The sequence below is a fragment of the Pecten maximus genome, chromosome 15 (genome assembly GCF_902652985.1).
Source record: "Pecten maximus chromosome 15, xPecMax1.1, whole genome shotgun sequence".
Classification (NCBI taxonomy): Eukaryota; Metazoa; Mollusca; class Bivalvia; order Pectinida; family Pectinidae; genus Pecten; species Pecten maximus.
In genome coordinates, this window is record NC_047029.1 from 4,683,481 (window position 1) to 4,703,528 (window position 20,048).

General features: G+C 38.7%; 1 protein-coding gene across 1 annotated transcript in view; it reads right to left on the bottom strand.

Moving 5' to 3' along the window:
* Positions 1-19,816, bottom strand: part of LOC117343114 — a 30,494-nt gene extending 10,678 nt beyond the window's left edge. The window contains exons 1-9 of the mRNA XM_033905428.1: positions 19,711-19,816; positions 6,280-6,351; positions 5,650-5,741; positions 5,173-5,268; positions 4,583-4,687; positions 3,678-3,950; positions 2,346-2,478; positions 1,620-1,842; positions 236-810 (exon numbers count right to left, since the gene is read on the bottom strand). Coding sequence (XP_033761319.1) covers positions 236-810; positions 1,620-1,842; positions 2,346-2,478; positions 3,678-3,950; positions 4,583-4,687; positions 5,173-5,268; positions 5,650-5,741; positions 6,280-6,351; positions 19,711-19,802 — 1,661 coding nt within the window. The 5' untranslated portion in view covers positions 19,803-19,816. The remainder of the gene's footprint in view (positions 1-235; positions 811-1,619; positions 1,843-2,345; positions 2,479-3,677; positions 3,951-4,582; positions 4,688-5,172; positions 5,269-5,649; positions 5,742-6,279; positions 6,352-19,710) is intronic.
* Positions 19,817-20,048: the final 232 nt, after the last annotated feature.

The following is a 20,048-nucleotide window of genomic DNA, read 5'->3' on the forward strand; positions in this document are numbered from 1 at the left end:
CCTACGATTGTCGCTAATTCTGACCTATTTACAATATAATTAAAGTTTTAGTTGCCAAATTAGTAATTATGCTATCATTAGCTCGAAGACAAACTATCCCTATTTAAAACCACAAAAGAATACCAACATGCAAACTAAAACACAATTCTGACACAAAATCGAAAATTCGAGGTGGCTTAGAGAAACAATTTACGTTGCAAATCTGATAATTCGTCCGACATTCGTTGGTACTTACTTTACAATGCCATCAATATTAGGTATGGCAGCACTCGTCCGATTACTAGTATTGGGTATGGAAGTGTCGATGACCTTTTTGAAGGTCGTATCCACGTTCAGATCCTGTAGTTGGGGTGGGTAGTCCTGAATTGCATTGAGAAACCCTCCATCAGAATGCAGTTGATTGATGAAATGTCCAGCCCAGTTCACACTGATGCCTGTGGCACTGTCATCTAGATTGCCCTGCCAGCTGTATGAAGATTCTGGAGTGGCACTGGCCACCTTAAGGCCTCCAGGATTTGTGGTTATAGTAGATTCAGGATCATACAGAAAAAACCGTCGGATATATTGCGAGTTGTTGGCCGCGTCAGCTGCTTCTAAAATACAGGAAAACATTCCTGGTCCGGAGGGTTGGTAGTTGAAACTGTAGTCATTTATACTGGTGTCGTTGAATGCAGTTATCATCTCAGGGGCCAAAGGGTCTGCCTCCAACAGTATGTCTCCCTGTCGTGTCAGTTTGAATACCTCTAATGCGTAACGGCTCATCCCGGACAGACTGTCATCCCAACCCGACCACAGGAATGTGATGCTATCCTTATTAGACAAGCAAACGAAAATGTAGGTTAATATGAGTTGGAAAACATTAGTTTTTTTCATGAAATTCGTGACCATTTAAATAGATATTTCTTCGATTAAATTCATGATCAAATTCATGACTATTGAGATAGGTATTTCTTCCGATTAAATTGATGACCAGTGAGGTAGGCATTTCTCCCGATTAAATTAATTGCTATTGAGATAGGTATTTCTCCTGATTGAATTAATGGCTGTTGAGATAGGCATTTCTCCCGATTAAATTAATGGCTGTTGAGATAGGCATTTCTCCCGATTAAATTAATGGCTGTTGAGATAGGCATTTCTCCCGATTAATGGCTGTTGAGATAGGTATTTCTCCCGATTAAATTAATGGCTGTTGAGATAGGCATTTCTCCTGATTAAATTAATGGCTGTTGAGATAAGTATTTCTCCTGATTAAATTAATGGCTGTTGAGATAGGTATTTCTCCTGATTAAATTAATGGCTGTTGAGATAGGCATTTCTCCAGATTAAATTAATGGCTGTTGAGATAGGCACTTCTCCCGATTAAATTAATTGCTATTGAGATAGGCATTTCTCCCGATTAAATTAATGGCTGTTGAGGTAGGTATTTCTCCTGATTAAATTAATGGCTGTTGAGATAGGTATTTCTCCCGATTACATGCATGACTATTGGGGTATGCATCCTTCCTGCTTATGATAATTTTGCAAGGAAAAGGAAATGTTCCAGCGTATGTAGTTCGGTATTTTTCCTGGTCCACGAATATATTGCTATGATGAAAATTTATGTTCTACGTGCCACATACCTTTGTGATAGGATTAGTGACCTCAAATGGCGTCGAAGTGGGCGTGCATGTTAGATTAGAGTTGGTAATAAAGCAATGGTTTGGTTGGACGTAATCAAATCTGAACTCTACACTCTTCTGTTTTTGAGCACCACTAAAGGTAAGCGTTCCATATCCTGAGGTTGTGCCAAGTACATTCAGTTTTTCAAATCCACCACTTTGAACTGAAAATGTGATAACGAATCTGAAAAAAAACGAAAATGGTTAATAACACTTATGACAGGCTACATTATTATAACCAACTTACATGTCTGCATGGTCAATAACACTGATGACAGGCTACATTATTATAACCAACTTACATGTCTGCATGGTCAAAAACACTGATGACATGCTACATTATTATAACCAATTTACATGTCTGCATGGTCAATAACACTGATGACATGCTACATTATTATAACCAATTTACATGTCTGCATGGTCAATAACACTAATGACAGGCTACATTATTATAACAAACTTACATGTCTGCATGGTAAATAACACTGATGACAGGCTACAAAATTATAACCAACTTACATGTCTGCATGGTCAATAACACTGATGACAGGCTACATTATTATAACAAACTTACATGTCTGCATGGTCAATAACACTGATGACATGCTACATTATTATAACCAACTTACATGTCTGCATGGTCAATAACACTGATGAGATGCTACAACATTATAACCAACTTACATGTCTGCATGGTCAATCCTAAAGTCGAACGTGTTGAAATTAAAGACGCAGACAAGGATGTCCTGTTGAGGTGTCAAAGTGGTAGGGGACGGATCGCACGGCTGAGTACCAGTTGTCTTCACACGATCGTCGGCTACAATATATAATATACATGTTTATAGGTTCATGTATCGCTTGTTACATGGATAACATTTTGTATAGTTTTTAATTTTATATAGTTAATTTCTCTGGGTATTGTTTTCGCGATTGTCCCAATCGAACTAGTGTGCTCGACACCAACTTGTCAGCATTCTACAGTAAACATTCCCATACATTCTTTTGTGATAACATTGAATGTAATTTATTACATTTTCACCAGTGAAATATCAAAAATTATTCATTCTATAAAAGTGATATTTTTCACTAGTGAAAAATATCACTTTTGCTGATTTGACCAATCAAATTAATGATTAGAAAATACCAAAATAATTGACCAATCAGAACGCTCGACACATATGTCAGCACCTGGACAGGGGAAACTACTTTTTTTGTTTACAAATTATCGCTGTTGGCCTAGTTAGCATACGGGGTAGGTTTTTCGTTGATAAAAAATGTAATAAACAGAATATCTAACAGTGTCTTCAGTAATACCAAATATATTTCACTCGTGTGGCTAATATTTGGATATTTTTCACTCGTGCTGCGCACTCGTGAAAAATATCAAAGTATTAGCCCCACTCGTGAAATATATTTGGTATTACTGAAGACACTGTTAGATATCCTCTATTTATTTCCCCGCGATTTTTAACAACTATGCAGTACAAAAGATCGGGGAATGTAATTGTGCATCATAAACATGAATTCAATAGTGTTACAAGTGCGTAGATGCATAATAAAAAAGACACTGGCTACATGAAAACATGTATTGTTTTAAGAGCATGTATTCATGTATAAACTAGCCCCAGATTGAGTGTTATAAGCTGAAGTGTACTAGGACATACCTCTAACGTAGATCAATTGGACTTTATATACGGCATTTTACTTAAGCTGAATTCTCGAATGAAAAGTAGGAAAATAAAATTTCCGTTATATGTCTTACATTTACAATATCTTATAAAGGGGCGTTTGTGACCGTTTTGCTTAATATTGTACAAATGTTGCATTTCATGTTACATAGCAATGCATGTCCCTCGACCTTAGAAGGGGAGAGGGGGGCTTCCAAATTTGAACAGAGAAAAGGGGGATGGACAGTCATGCTGTTGTGATAAGATCGCTTTCATCTATATATAGTCTTATATACAACATAGTATCACAAATAACGAATGAAGACAATTGCAATTGTTACAAGCTTACATGCTCGCAGTTCATAATTTATAGTAGCGGTTACAATGCCAAGTTGAACTTCTGGAATGTAGGATGGCGCCAAAGGCAGGAAGCCGGGCTCGAAAACGGCTTGCATATCCACAGTCCACATGTTAAATTTGAGAAGGGCTGTCCATAGTACGTCGGGGATGTCCGAGTTAGGGTCAGTGGAATCGGTCGTCACATTGTAAACATCCATCTGTTTCATTTCATTGAAGAAGGCAAGTTCGGCACGGGCAATTGTGAATGCCGGAGCTATAGTGACTGTCAAAAGAATAATCTTTAAGGTTCATGTACATGTACATATTCGTGATTAATATTATCAATTTCGTCTTTATTCATAACACATATACAGATCTGCTGTCAATATGTATATCAGATTTGTCTGCAATTGAAATACTGTAATAACAACATGATAAAACGATTCTGAGAGTGATTTTTTTGGAAAAAATATAATAGAAAAAAGAAAGGAATCTGCTGATAACAAAAACATATGTATATACAATATCCAAAGTTTATTTATCAATATCATTTACTCCTACCCCAAACAGACCATATATTTAATACGATTCCTCATCATTCCAAATATCTACAAAAAGGTCAATTATTTAAGAATATCTACAACATACTGTATAATTATTTAATTTCACGTAGCTGTTAATTCGCTGTTGTCTCGGTCGAAACAAACTCGCGGGTGTTGAATTTTGCGCAACACATATTTGTAAACAAAATGCAGACACTTCAACACGTTTGCGTTCATCAATATTCGCGCAATATCTAATAACCGTCAATGCAGCGAATTTGAATCAACGCGTATGTTATCAAATATACAGTATTTCATTGATACAACAAAAGTATCGAGGCAATCATTAGGGTTCTGTTGAGTGTATATTTACTCTCTGTGCAGTTTTTGGCAGAATCCGTGTATCCAGCAGCACACGTGCAGGTGTTGGGAGCGGTACATATACCAGGGTAGCAGGGACGTAGATGGGAACACACCACTGCAAAAAAGTTTACATTATTTCTGTAGTAATGCTATACATCGAATATGTAAATAACAACAATAACAAAAGAAATAAAGACTTGTTTATATATTTTCCTATTGGTCTGTAATAATATATTACATATCTAATACGTACATATTGAGTGAAACAACGCTTTATTGAGATGTGAAGAGAAAATCCATTTAGAAAAAAAAGAATACCTTTCATGACCACGGCAAACCTAGCTTGTACGGAGAATGATTTGGCGTTGTATCGTTTTAGTCAATAGCTACACCATATGTGTGCATTTTGTTGGACGCAATTCTTATTAAAATCTCTTACCCAAAATTGTGACATGGAAATTCAACAGGGATAAACGGGAAATTGTCCCTGAGAAACGGAAATATTTTTTTCCTATCGTGTAAATGATTTTAGAAGCAATAATTCATGAAAAAAAACACATATAAACTTGATGGAACTTTGATATTAAGTCAGTTACTTACCATCTCCGCAGGTAGCCCCGCTTCGGCCACTAGGGCAGTCGCACGTGTTTGGTGCTATGCACGTACCACCGTTTTGACAGGCTTCGCTACAAACAGCTGTGGGTAGATAGAAATATATGTATTGTATATCAGAGGACAAGATCATTAATACACATATACGATATAACTTACAGGTAAGCTCCGGTAATATCCGGTTATTTCAAGTTAAGGTTCTGTTTCGTTACAGGTGTGGTTATCCGATAAAACTAGTTAATAGCCAATTGACAGGTAGACATTGATCATCGCAAATCCCAAGGTAGAGGCAACAAAAGCTGTCAGGGGAACAACGATTGCAAGTTCTACAGTTGCTCATATTGTTTTTTTCTCGTTCTCATTATGCAGATGATAATTTATATTTGTCCTTGAATCCGATGAATAATTATCAAATATAAGGGTAACAACATACAGGAAGGATGTTAAATTATGATTTAATCGTACGTGTGCATGTGTTGCCAACATCTGCGTAACCAGTACAGCAAAAGTATTCGGTGACGTAGCGACACACCTGTACTGTCCTATATACACAACATCTATAGGAAAAGAAAGAAAAATGCAAGCTTGCTGAAATCATAGAAAATCACATCATTAATAAACACTTATAAGAAATAAACATAAAGATAAAAATACCATAACCCATGGCATATTTGTAATCACATTTAATGTACACAGTACAGATAGCTAACATTGACCCAAATGAGTGTGTTTATATCCAACGATATTGGACACAAACGTTTAGTCTGAATTATCACGAGATAATTAATACAAAAGTTGTCATACAGTGTAAGCATACACAAGCTACAGGAAAAAAAATAAACATTTACTTTTAAATTTTGACAAAGGTTTTGAAAATATTGCTTAAATCTGCGAATATGTTATTTTTACCTGTTTTGTGACGTTTAAGCTGTTGTTTTCTTCGTCTATTTATATTAACTTTTAGGCTTGTGATCAAATTCAAATCCACAAAAAAATCATCTTAAAATGAATTATGGACTGTTTTCGATTAACAAATTCTATGAATATAAATTAAGCATGTGTATTGGATGGTTATATAATTAAATGTTCACTTACCCTTGCCACGTGGCATACACACACTCCCTTTTGGTGTAATAGTCTCGCTTCCGCCTGGTACATACGTTGTTTCTGCAAGACAATGTCAATAATTAATTACTATGAAAATACTGATTTCTAGATGGCCTCCGTAATAGAGGTCATACTAACTCTCCATTGGTTGATTTGTTTGTTTGGTTTATCGCCCCATGAACAGCCAAGGTCATATTGGGGCGGGTACCCTTGTAGTAGTTAGTGACTACCTAATCACTGAACAACATACGGGAGACCAATCGCATTTCATCCAGAGCAATGAGGGTAAAGTGTCTTGTCCAAAGACACAGAGAAACACAAACCGGCACGAAAAGGAGCGCCGAGCTATCACGTGGTCGGCGTTCTAACCGACTGAGCTGTCACGGCCCCTCTCCGAATAATTTGGTCATTATAGGGTAATTTGAATACAGTTTACATGGCAACACATATGTAATGGACGTAGGTAACGTTGTCATATTTATATTGTCGTGTAATTATTGTCGAATACCATAACTAATGTTGTATTTACAAAACTGTTGCTTTTAGAATGTAATTAGTTTGGTTTATTGTTTAACGTCCTATCAACAGCTAAGGTAATTTAAAGACGGCTTCCTGTGGGTGCGACACGCATGAGTGAGGTGACTGCGTATGTGTGCTTTGGGAGGTTGCGTTAAGTCCGGAACTTTTGCCGATTTGAAGTGCTACAATGTACCTCACTGAAGCATACTGCCGAAGACACCCAGCAGGACATCTTACCCAGTCTCATTATTCTGAAAACAGGGAAACCATTTGTCCCACTCCTGATATATGCTGAGTGCTAAGCAGAAGTAGCAACTGCAATCAATGTACCATTTACATCCGGTCTTGACCAAGGGGTGGAGACCAAAGCATTCCTGACAGGGGCAAAAGTCCAACAAAAGGTCAAAAGTGCAGCAGTGCAAAAGGATACATTATGAAAAAAGTTGTATAGAAAGAAGAGAAAAGATACAGTCCTAAATTAAGTCCTCTCTTACGATCATGCAATGATTGCAGCAGGTAATTGTTTACATCCTACCTTCATGACTAAATTTTAGAATACAATTATTGTCAATAGTGAAAATTCAGGTAATGTCGCGTTCCCAAAAACAGAGACGAAGTAGTCATAACGAAACAATCAGACATAATACTGGCATTGAAGGCGTCTAATTTCATATAGTCGTCAGTGGTACATTGTAATAAATAATTCCAGACAGATCATGATTGTCACGTGCCATTGTATATATTTGCAAAACGTTTTAATTACGCGCTATTCTAGTTCGACCGCAAGTACAGCGGTGAGCCACGCATGCGCGAGCAGGTGAGAAGAGAGGACACGCAGGTACAGGAATAACAAACCTGGCATTGAAGCGTGAGAACTAAGTATATATTTCAAAACGCAAACTACAGCGTGTAGTCAGTTAAACTATCCATAATAACTCTATCTATAAGGAAATAATAGTGCGGTATTTATAAGTGTATTTCACCAAGTGTGTATGCGCACTCGGTACTGTGCGTGCACGGACTGTGTATATACATGTATATTTGTGTGTATGGGGTATAGTGTACATCATAGCTAGGTTTATCGTATTAAACACTAGTAGGCGTTGGCGTTCAGTTATAATGTCATTATTTTCTTTATTATTCCTACGTTACGGGAATGGATTTTGCGAGTAATGTACCCTTGTTTGGGAGTTGTGTCCCTGATATTTGTAGCATGTTTCCAAGTGATCATGTTTGAGTATTTTACATTTGCATGTTGGTATTTTGAGTTTATGCTAATTTCTGTGCATCATTATGAATGCAAAAGTATGCTAGTTTATATGTGTGACTGTAGCAAATATGCGGGAATGAAGGTTGTTAAATGACGGTATTGAAGCCATGCTTGGCACGTCATTGAAAGGTAGTTTGCTTCCCAAACAATGTTGAAGTAGAAGTTGCTGAAGTAGAAGTTGCTGAAGTAGAAGTTGCTGAAGTAGAAGTTGTTGAAGTAGAAGTTGCTGAAGTAGAAGTTTTGGTGTATGTAGTATGGAAGTTGTTGTAACTCTGTGATGCTGTACACATTTATCATAGTTGTTGTATATTGCCATTGATGGTTGTTTAATAAATGTAGGACCTGTAAATAACTCTTGTGGTTTTATATGTTCAAACCACGACACTATCATGTATAATTTAGACCCTGTGTTGATACAAATCAAACCGTTACACATACATGATTTATTACCTTATGTTAACAATTTACATTTATATATTGACTTATGTTATTATTAGATAGAAATGTAATGTAGCATGCCATGCGTACGTATATATTGTAGATTTCCAACTATGGACAAACGTCGGGTGAGTTGACAAGAGACCAATACAGTTGGTTCCACGGAGTACAACGTTTTACCAGTTCCCACTAGATATGAGTCATTATGCTAAATGACGTGACTGGCCTGTCTGACCTAGGTACCTATATATCTAAATGATGTCAATGATCTTTGTGACCTAGGTACCTATATACAATGTACTTACCTGATGGCAATGGTCTGTGTCACCTTGGTACCTGTATACTTACCTGATGCCAATGGTCTGTGTGACCTTGGTACCTGTATACTTACCTGATGTCAATGGTCTGTGTGACCTTGGTTCCTATATACTTACCTGATGTCAATAGTCTGTGTCACCTTGGTACCTATATACTTACCTGATGTCAATAGTCTGTGTGACCTTGGTACCTGTATACTTACCTGATGTCAATGATCTTTGTGACCTAGGTACCTATATACAATGTACTTACCTGATGTCAATGGTCTGTGTGACCTAGGTACCTGTATATCTAAATGATGTCAATGATCTTTGTGACCTAGGTACCTATATACAATGTACTTACCTGATGTCAATGGTCTGTGTGACCTTGGTACCTGTATATCTAAATGATGTCAATGATCTTTGTGACCTAGGTACCTATATACAATGTACTTACCTGATGTCAATAGTCTGTGTGACCTTGGTACCTATATACTTACCTGATGTCAATAGTCTGTCTGACCCATCTACCTGTATACTTACCTGATGTCAATGGTCTGTGTGACCTTGGTACCTGTATACTTACCTGATGTCAATGGTCTGTGTGATCAACCTACCTGTATACTTACCTGATGTCAATGGTCTGTGTGACCTTGGTACCTGTATATCTAAATGATGTCAATGATCTTTGTGACCTAGGTACCTATATACAATGTACTTACCTGATGTCAATAGTCTGTGTGACCTTGGTACCTGTATACTTACCTGATGTCAATAGTCTGTGTGACCTTGGTACCTGTATACTTACCTGATGTCAACGGTCTGTGTGACCTTGGTACCTGTATACTTACCTGATGTCAATGGTCTGTGTGACCTTGGTACCTGTATACTTACCTGATGTCAATGGTTTGTGTGACCTTGGTACCTGTATACTTACCTGATGTCAATGATTTTTGTGACCTAGGTACCTGTATACTTACCTGATGTCAATGATTTTTGTGACCTAGGTACCTATATACAATGTACTTACCTGATGCCAATGGTCTGTGTGACCTTGCTACCTATATACGTACCTGATGTCAGTGGTCTGTGTGATCAACCTACCTGTATACTTACCTGATGTCAACGGTCTGTGTGACCTTGGTACCTGTATACTTACCTGATGTCAGTGGTCTGTGTGACCTTGGTACCTGTATACTTACCTGATGTCAATGGTCTGTGTGATCAAACTACCTGTATACTTACCTGATGTCAATGATCTGTGTGACCTTGGTACCTGTATACTTACCTGATGTCAATGGTCTGTGTGACCCATCTACCTATATACTTACCTGATGTCAATGGTTTGTGTGACCTTGGTACCTGTATACTTACCTGATGTCAGTGGTCTGTGTGACCTTAGTACCTGTATACTTACCTGATGTCAATGGTCTGTGTGACCTAGGTACCTGTATACTTACCTGATGTCAATGGTCTGTGTGACCTTGGTACCTGTATACTTACCTGATGTCAATGATCTTTGTGACTTTGGTACCTGTATACTTACCTGATGTCAATGATCTTTGTGACCTAGGTACCTATATACAATGTACTTACCTGATGTCAATGGTCTGTGTGACCTAGGTACCTGTATATCTAAATGATGTCAATGATCTTTGTGACCTAGGTACCTATATACAATGTACTTACCTGATGTCAATAGTCTGTGTGACCTTGGTACCTATATACTTACCTGATGTCAATAGTCTGTCTGACCCATCTACCTGTATACTTACCTGATGTCAATGGTCTGTGTGACCTTGGTACCTGTATACTTACCTGATGTCAATGGTCTGTGTGATCAACCTGCCTGTATACTTACCTGATGTCAATGGTCTGTGTGACCTTGGTACCTGTATATCTAAATGATGTCAATGATCTTTGTGACCTAGGTACCTATATACAATGTACTTACCTGATGTCAATAGTCTGTGTGACCTTGGTACCTGTATACTTACCTGATGTCAATGATTTTTGTGACCTAGGTACCTGTATACTTACCTGATGTCAATGATTTTTGTGACCTAGGTACCTATATACAATGTACTTACCTGATGTCAATAGTCTGTGTGACCTTGCTACCTGTATACTTACCTGATGTCAATAGTCTGTGTCACCTTGGTACCTGTATACTTACCTGATGGCAATGGTCTGTGTGACCTTGGTACCTGTATATCTAAATGATGTCAATAGTCTGTGTGACCTTGGTACCTGTATACTTACCTGATGCCAATGGTTTGTGTGACCTTGCTACCTATATACTTACCTGATGTCAGTGGACTGTGTGATCAACCTACCTGTATACTTACCTGATGTCAACGGTCTGTGTGACCTTGGTACCTGTATACTTACCTGATGTCAGTGGTCTGTGTGACCTTGGTACCTGTATACTTACCTGATGTCAATGGTCTGTGTGATCAACCTACCTGTATACTTACCTGATGTCAACGGTCTGTGTGACCTTGGAACCTGTATACTTACCTGATGTCAATGGTCTGTGTGACCCATCTACCTATATACTTACCTGATGTCAATGGTTTGTGTGACCTTGGTACCTGTATACTTACCTGATGTCAGTGGTCTGTGTGACCTTGGTACCTGTATACTTACCTGATGTCAATGGTCTGTGTGATCAACCTACCTGTATACTTACCTGATGTCAATGGTCTGTGTGATCAACCTACCTGTATACTTACCTGATGTCAACGGTCTGTGTGACCTTGGTACCTGTATACTTACCTGATGTCAATGGTTTGTGTGACCTTGGTACCTGTATACTTACCTGATGTAAATGATTTTTGTGACCTAGGTACCTGTATACTTACCTGATGTCAATGATTTTTGTGACCTAGGTACCTATATACAATGTACTTACCTGATGCCAATGGTCTGTGTGACCTTGCTACCTATATACGTACCTGATGTCAGTGGTCTGTGAGATCAACCTACCTGTATACTTACCTGATGTCAACGGTCTGTGTGACCTTGGTACCTGTATACTTACCTGATGTCAGTGGTCTGTGTGACCTTGGTACCTGTATACTTACCTGATGTCAATGGTCTGTGTGACCCATCTACCTATATACTTACCTGATGTCAATGGTTTGTGTGACCTTGGTACCTGTATACTTACCTGATGTCAGTGGTCTGTGTGACCTTGGTACCTGTATACTTACCTGATGTCAATGGTCTGTGTGACCTAGGTACCTGTATACTTACCTGATGTCAATGGTCTGTGTGACCTTGGTACCTGTATACTTACCTGATGTCAATGATCTTTGTGACTTTGGTACCTGTATACTTACCTGATGTCAATGATCTTTGTGACCTAGGTACCTATATACAATGTACTTACCTGATGTCAATGGTCTGTGTGACCTAGGTACCTGTATATCTAAATGATGTCAATGCTCTTTGTGACCTAGGTACCTATATACAATGTACTTACCTGATGTCAATAGTCTGTGTGACCTTGGTACCTGTATACTTACCTGATGTCAATGATTTTTGTGACCTAGGTACCTGTATACTTACCTGATGTCAATGATTTTTGTGACCTAGGTACCTATATACAATGTACTTACCTGATGTTAATAGTCTGTGTGACCTTGGTACCTGTATACTTACCTGATGTCAATAGTCTGTGTGACCTTGGTACCTGTATACTTACCTGATGGCAATGGTCTGTGTGACCTTGGTACCTGTATATCTAAATGATGTCAATAGTCTGTGTGACCTTGGTACCTGTATACTTACCTGATGCCAATGGTTTGTGTGACCTTGCTACCTATATACTTACCTGATGTCAGTGGACTGTGTGATCAACCTACCTGTATACTTACCTGATGTCAACGGTCTGTGTGACCTTGGTACCTGTATACTTACCTGATGTCAGTGGTCTGTGTGACCTTGGTACCTGTATACTTACCTGATGTCAATGGTCTGTGTGATCAACCTACCTGTATACTTACCTGATGTCAACGGTCTGTGTGACCTTGGAACCTGTATACTTACCTGATGTCAATGGTCTGTGTGACCCATCTACCTATATACTTACCTGATGTCAATGGTTTGTGTGACCTTGGTACCTGTATACTTACCTGATGTCAATGGTCTGTGTGATCAACCTACCTGTATACTTACCTGATGTCAACGGTCTGTGTGACCTTGGTACCTGTATACTTACCTGATGTCAATGGTCTGTGTGATCAACCTACCTGTATACTTACCTGATGTCAACGGTCTGTGTGACCTTGGTACCTGTATACTTACCTGATGTCAGTGGTCTGTGTGACCTTGGTACCTGTATACTTACCTGATGTCAATGGTCTGTGTGATCAACCTACCTGTATACTTACCTGATGTCAACGGTCTGTGTGACCTTGGTACCTGTATACTTACCTGATGTCAATGGTCTGTGTGACCCATCTACCTATATACTTACCTGATGTCAATGGTTTGTGTGACCTTGGTACCTGTATACTTACCTGATGTCAGTGGTCTGTGTGACCTAGGTACCTGTATACTTACCTGATGTCAGTGGTCTGTGTGACCTTGGTACCTGTATACTTACCTGATGTCAGTGGTCTGTGTGACCTTGGTACCTGTATACTTACCTGATGTCAATGGTCTGTGTGACCTAGGTACCTGTATACTTACCTGATGTCAATGGTCTGTGTGACCTTGGTACCTGTATACTTACCTGATGTCAATGATCTTTGTGACCTTGGTACCTGTATACTTACCTGATGTCAATGATCCTTGTGACCTAGGTACCTATATACAATGTACTTACCTGATGTCAATGGTCTGTGTGACCTTGGTACCTGTATATCTAAATGATGTCAATGATCTTTGTGACCTAGGTACCTATATACAATGTACTTACCTGATGTCAATAGTCTGTGTGACCTTGGTACCTATATACTTACCTGATGTCAATAGTCTGTCTGACCCATCTACCTGTATACTTACCTGATGTCAATGGTCTGTGTGACCTTGGTACCTGTATACTTACCTGATGTCAATGGTCTGTGTGATCAACCTACCTGTATACTTACCTGATGTCAATGGTCTGTGTGACCTTGGTACCTGTATATCTAAATGATGTCAATGATCTTTGTGACCTAGGTACCTATATACAATGTACTTACCTGATGTCATTGGTCTGTGTGACCTTGGTACCTGTATACTTACCTGATGTCAATGATTTTTGTGACCTAGGTACCTGTATACTTACCTGATGTCAATGATTTTTGTGACCTAGGTACCTGTATACTTACCTGATGTCAGTGGTCTGTGTGACCTTGGTACCTGTATACTTACCTGATGTCAATGGTCTGTGTGATCAACCTACCTGTATACTAACCTGATGTCAACGGTCTGTGTGACCTTGGTACCTGTATACTTACCTGATGTCAACGGTCTGTGTGACCTTGGTACCTGTATACTTACCTGATGTCAATGGTCTGTGTGATCAACCTACCTGTATACTTACCTGATGTCAACGGTCTGTGTGACCTTGGTACCTGTATACTTACCTGATGTCAAAGGTCTGTGTGACCTTGGTACCTGTATACTTACCTGATGTCAGTGGTCTGTGTGACCTTGGTACCTGTATACTTACCTGATGTCAATGGTCTGTGTGATCAACCTACCTGTATACTTACCTGATGTCAACGGTCTGTGTGACCTTGGTACCTGTATACTTACCTGATGTCAATGGTCTGTGTGACCTTGGTACCTGTATACTTACCTGATGTCAATAGTCTGTGTGACCTTGGTACCTGTATACTTACCTGATGTCAATAGTCTGTCTGACCCATCTACCTATATACTTACCTGATGTCAATGGTTTGTGTGACCTTGGTACCTGTATACTTACCTGATGTCAATGGTCTGTGTGATCAACCTACCTGTATACTTACCTGATGTCAGTGGTCTGTGTGACATTGGTACCTGTATACTTACCTGATGTCAATGGTCTGTGTGATCAACCTACCTGTATACTTACCTGATGTCAACGGTCTGTGTGACCTTGGTACCTGTATACTTACCTGATGTCAGTGGTCTGTGTGATCAACCTACCTGTATACTTACCTGATGTCAACGGTCTGTGTGACCTTGGTACCTGTATACTTAACTGATGTCAGTGGTCTGTGTGACCTTGGTACCTGTATACTTACCTGATGTCAATAGTCTGTCTGACCCATCTACCTATATACTTACCTGATGTCAATGGTTTGTGTGACCTTGGTACCTGTATACTTACCTGATGTCAATAGTCTGTGTGACCTTGGTACCTGTATACTTACCTGATGTCAATGGTCTGTGTGACCTAGGTACCTGTATACTTACCTGATGTCAGTGGTCTGTGTGACATTGGTACCTGTATACTTACCTGATGTCAATGGTCTGTGTGATCAACCTACCTGTATACTTACCTGATGTCAACGGTCTGTGTGATCAACCTACCTGTATACTTACCTGATGTCAGTGGTCTGTGTGATCAACCTACCTGTATACTTACCTGATGTCAACGGTCTGTGTGACCTTGGTACCTGTATACTTACCTGATGTCAATGGTCTGTGTGATCAACCTACCTGTATACTTACCTGATGTCAACGGTCTGTGTGATCAACCTACCTGTATACTTACCTGATGTCAATGGTCTGTGTGACCTTGGTACCTGTATACTTACCTGATGTCAATGGTCTGTGTGACCTTGGTACCTGTATACTTACCTGATGTCAATGGTCTGTGTGATCTACGTCGGTATTTGCCATTGATCAATTTTGACTGGTCTGTGCGACCTATGTTGGTATTAACATATTGTGACTGGTGTATGTCACCTACGTCTGTACTGACCTATAGTGACTGGTCTGTGTGACCTATGTCTGTACTGACCTATAGTGACTGATCTGTGTGACCTACGTCTGTACTTTCCTATAGTGACTGGTCTGTGTGACCTAAGTCTGTACTTACCTATAATGACTGGTCTGTGTGACCTAAGTCTGTACTTACCTATAGTGACTGGTCTGTGTGACCTAAGTCTGTACTGGCCTATAGTGACTGGTCTGTGTGACCTACGTCTGTACTGGCCTATTGTGACTGGTCTGTGTGACCTACGTCTGTACTTACCTATAGTGACTGGTCTGTGTGACCTACGTCTGTACTGGCCTATTGTGACTGGTCTGTGTGACCTACGTCTGTACTGGCCTATTGTGACTGGTCTTTGTGACCTACGTCTGTACTGGCCTATTGTGACTGGTCTGTGTGACCTACGTCTGTACTGGCCTATAGTGACTGGTCTGTGTGACCTAAGTCTGTACTGGCCTATTGTGACTGGTCTTTGTGACCTACGTCTGTACTGGCCTATTGTGACTGGTCTGTGTGACCTACGTCTGTACTGGCCTATAGTGACTGGTCTGTGTGACCTACGTCTGTACTGGCCTATAGTGACTGGTCTGTGTGACCTACGTCTGTACTGGCCTATAGTGACTGGCCTGTGTGACCTACGTCTGTACTGTCCTATTGTGACTGGTCTTTGTGACCACATTTTGAGGTGATAGGCGATCGTTATTGGAGACGGTGTCTACACGGCAAGTTGGAAAGCAAACAGTTTACTTACTTAGGAAATTGTCTATCTATTACATGTATATCGTTATAACTATAAATAAATTCTAGTCATTTGTACATACGTCATATATGTTGTTATTGAGCTATAGTTAGTTGGAGAAAAAGGAAAACATTTTAGAAGTGATCGTGACAATTTAATGTGTAAATATCATGTTGTAAACAGCTAAATCACGTATTTTGGAATGATACATGTATTTACATCCGTTTTTGCATTATATACAAGTGACTACTTGAAAACTACATACACATACTACACTGACTAATACCGGAACTTCACACTGAATGTGATCTTCCGTGTTAGTAACATTGATTTGGATACTTATAACGTGCCATAGGTAACGTACGCTGGATGGGTTAAATACTTCCTGTATTCAATACAATGCATTTCTGATTCATCAATAAGTGGCTGTCGTCACATATGTCTCAATAGATCGCAGTGAGCGTTTATCTATGATGTTATACAAAACACACACAATATGTTAGCTCGTTTTAAAACGGTGTGATACAGTAGAGCGGCAGGGAATTAAACTGTATTATACCGTTCTAATGACATTGGCTGCTAATAGGACGTTAAACAAAATAAACCAAACCAAACTAAATCATACCGTTCTTTTGCCTTCCCTGGACTCATATCTTTAATGATAAGAACTTAATTGGTGATACCTACGTAATGTAGGTGGTGATCATAAATAGGTCGAAAGAAATAGGCTAATTTATGTTGTAAATATAAATGATTTTAGCGATGATCAGTTTTGTTTTATTTCAACTCGTGATAAGGGAGATAACTCGTACTGGCATACACCAGACAGATTCTCAATTACGGAAATTACCGAATGTTTCCGATGTTATGAATAGCAGCAGATTTTAATTGACGCGCATGCGTGGTCAGTTGTTTACAATCAAAATCTGCGGTAAAGCGTGTACAATTTGTAGCTGCTTTTTCAATCAATTTCATCAAAAACCACCATCCACCCCTTCCTCCTTGATCACGAAGTTGTTAAATATCGAGATATATATATTAAATGGTGTATGATTTTATACAGAAAGTCAGTATATGTCTGACTTATGACTTCATGATGTATGATGTTTTATGACATTGTATGAGTATTATTGTTGTATGAGTTTTATATATAAAGTCAGGTATGTCTGACTTATGACTTCATGATGTTTTATCACATTGTATGAGTTGCATTGTATGAGTTGGCGTAATTGGTTCCCCATCTTTGTATAAAGGGGTTCTAAATATTAGTCCCATTTTATGTAACAGATCACTTTGTACAAGTTTGTACAAAAAAGTAAAGATGAAATTTATTCGTCATTTAGAAGATTTAATAAATGACATTTTTCACTTTCAATCTTGATTCTGTTATGTTTTTAATCTTTATACAAACAGAGCACATCCACACCTATCTTGATGCATAGCTAAACAAAAATCTTGATGAGAAGTTGCAAAGGACCAATACAACCAACTTTATAATTTGCAATGGTGTAGTAAAAAAGAAGAGTAAATGTAGCATTGGATCACTATTTAAATGAATGAGATCGTGACTAGACATTTCAGTTCTGACTTCTTTCTTCGGAAATGTATTGTCTTATACTGTACATATACTTCTCAAAGGATTGCAGACAAATTGAATAAAGCGTCATAATCTTCTAAAGAAGACATATACTTCCGTTTTAAATTCATTTTTTTCTGATATTGAACTGGTACCAGTGTTACCGCATACCAAAGTCAAATTTCGCGCTGTTAATGCGACCCATTCTTGTGACGTCACGAGTACACGCGCCTGTCCCGGTTAAAATTATATTTCGTACAAAACCATCAAATTAATTTCAACTTTTTAATCAATATTTTCCATCGTGAGGATATTCACCTTTTATACAATACAACTATATAGATTGTTCCAAGTTATATTGTCAATCATGTTTTTATCCGGTGGCACGAAAATTCGGGCCGTCAAAAATACATTTAATGAACATCTTTATTTCCTTTTTCTTCCTTGTCTGACTTTACTCATTCTGTAGGCGTCTCCTCGTAAACCTCGTAATACATTAGCTGTTGCGATGGCACGGAACTAGGTTTGGCTTGTTTTGTTTAACGTCCAGGGTTATTTATGGACGTGTCAGGTTTTGGAGGTAGAGGAAAGCCGGAGTACAAAACCACCGGCCTACAGTCAGTACCTGGCAACTGCCCCACGTGGGTTTCGAGCTCGCAACCCAGACGTGAAGGGTTAGTGATAAAGTGTCGGGACACCTTGACCACTCGGCCACCGCGGCCCCGGCACGGAACTCCGATAAAATAAAGCTTCTAACTATATTTAAGAAACATTATTTATTTCAAGATTAACTTCTTTACACAATATCATAACTAATCTCTGCCAAACCATAAAAGATCACTTCTCTCCATTTTGATGATACACAATATTTTAGATATGTATGCCAGTATAATTTTCAGTACGTCCATATTTGGATATCCATCGTATTATTGTTTACACAAGAATATTCCAGAATAAACGGTGTCCATTTCCTGTATTTACTGACTAAAGTAGCTCACAGTCTTAGACAGATACACTTAACTGAACACACGTCATGGCTGGATACAATGAGGCTGATGAATGTTGTTCTCATTCTCATTCCATATAAAATGTCTGTCTGTGTTTTGAGTAAGGAATAAACATATTGTAATTATAATCGGTGTTGAATGATCAATCTCCCATGTGAACCTTACTCTTCTGGCCTGAGGGACCACGCCCCCTACACGTATACAATTTTTGCTTCATTTGAAGCGAGAGAGATCATCATGGATAATTTTTTTCTCCAGTTCTTCTACTAGAGTTTTAAGCCATGGATTTAGGAGGGCTCTACAATGCGGGCGCTTGATCCGAGGGGTCAAGTGATCACGCCATCTTAAACATAATTACTTGATACAGTGACTTCCTGCGGTAATGCTAGGGAAACAATCTTACGTTTATGAAAAAAATAAATTAAATATCTGATCATCGTGAAGCATAAATTACAAACAGTGTGTATGAATGTGTTCATTTTCTTACCTTTAAAATTGTACAAAATATGCATTGTTAAAATATAACACCAAATTTACGCTTTCCATTTACAATAGAACCCAGTATTCAGGAAAAATACTGCATCTTCCTGGTAAGGATTAAAATGTTAAAAGATGAATTATTTTAATTATATACAAGAAATGTCAAACCTACCCTGGTGCTGTGATCACAGCTGTTATCTCCGCTGCGAGTCCAAGCAGACAAACAAAAACTGTGCTTATTGCACTTGTCCTCATCGCGAACATCAGTTGTCATCCACAACACGCATCTCTGTAGATCACCATCGGACACGCTGGTATATATATATATCGGATCAGCCGACTACACAGGCCATTGACAAGGGTTGATAGTGATGATAGCTTCTGTGGAAATAAGAAATCAATTCAATAAAGGTAAAGTGGCATCTAATACCTTCTAATTATCCAGGTTTTTCCATAGAAAATGATAAGTAAATATGATTATTTTAAACATTGAAACCTTAAAGTATAAAA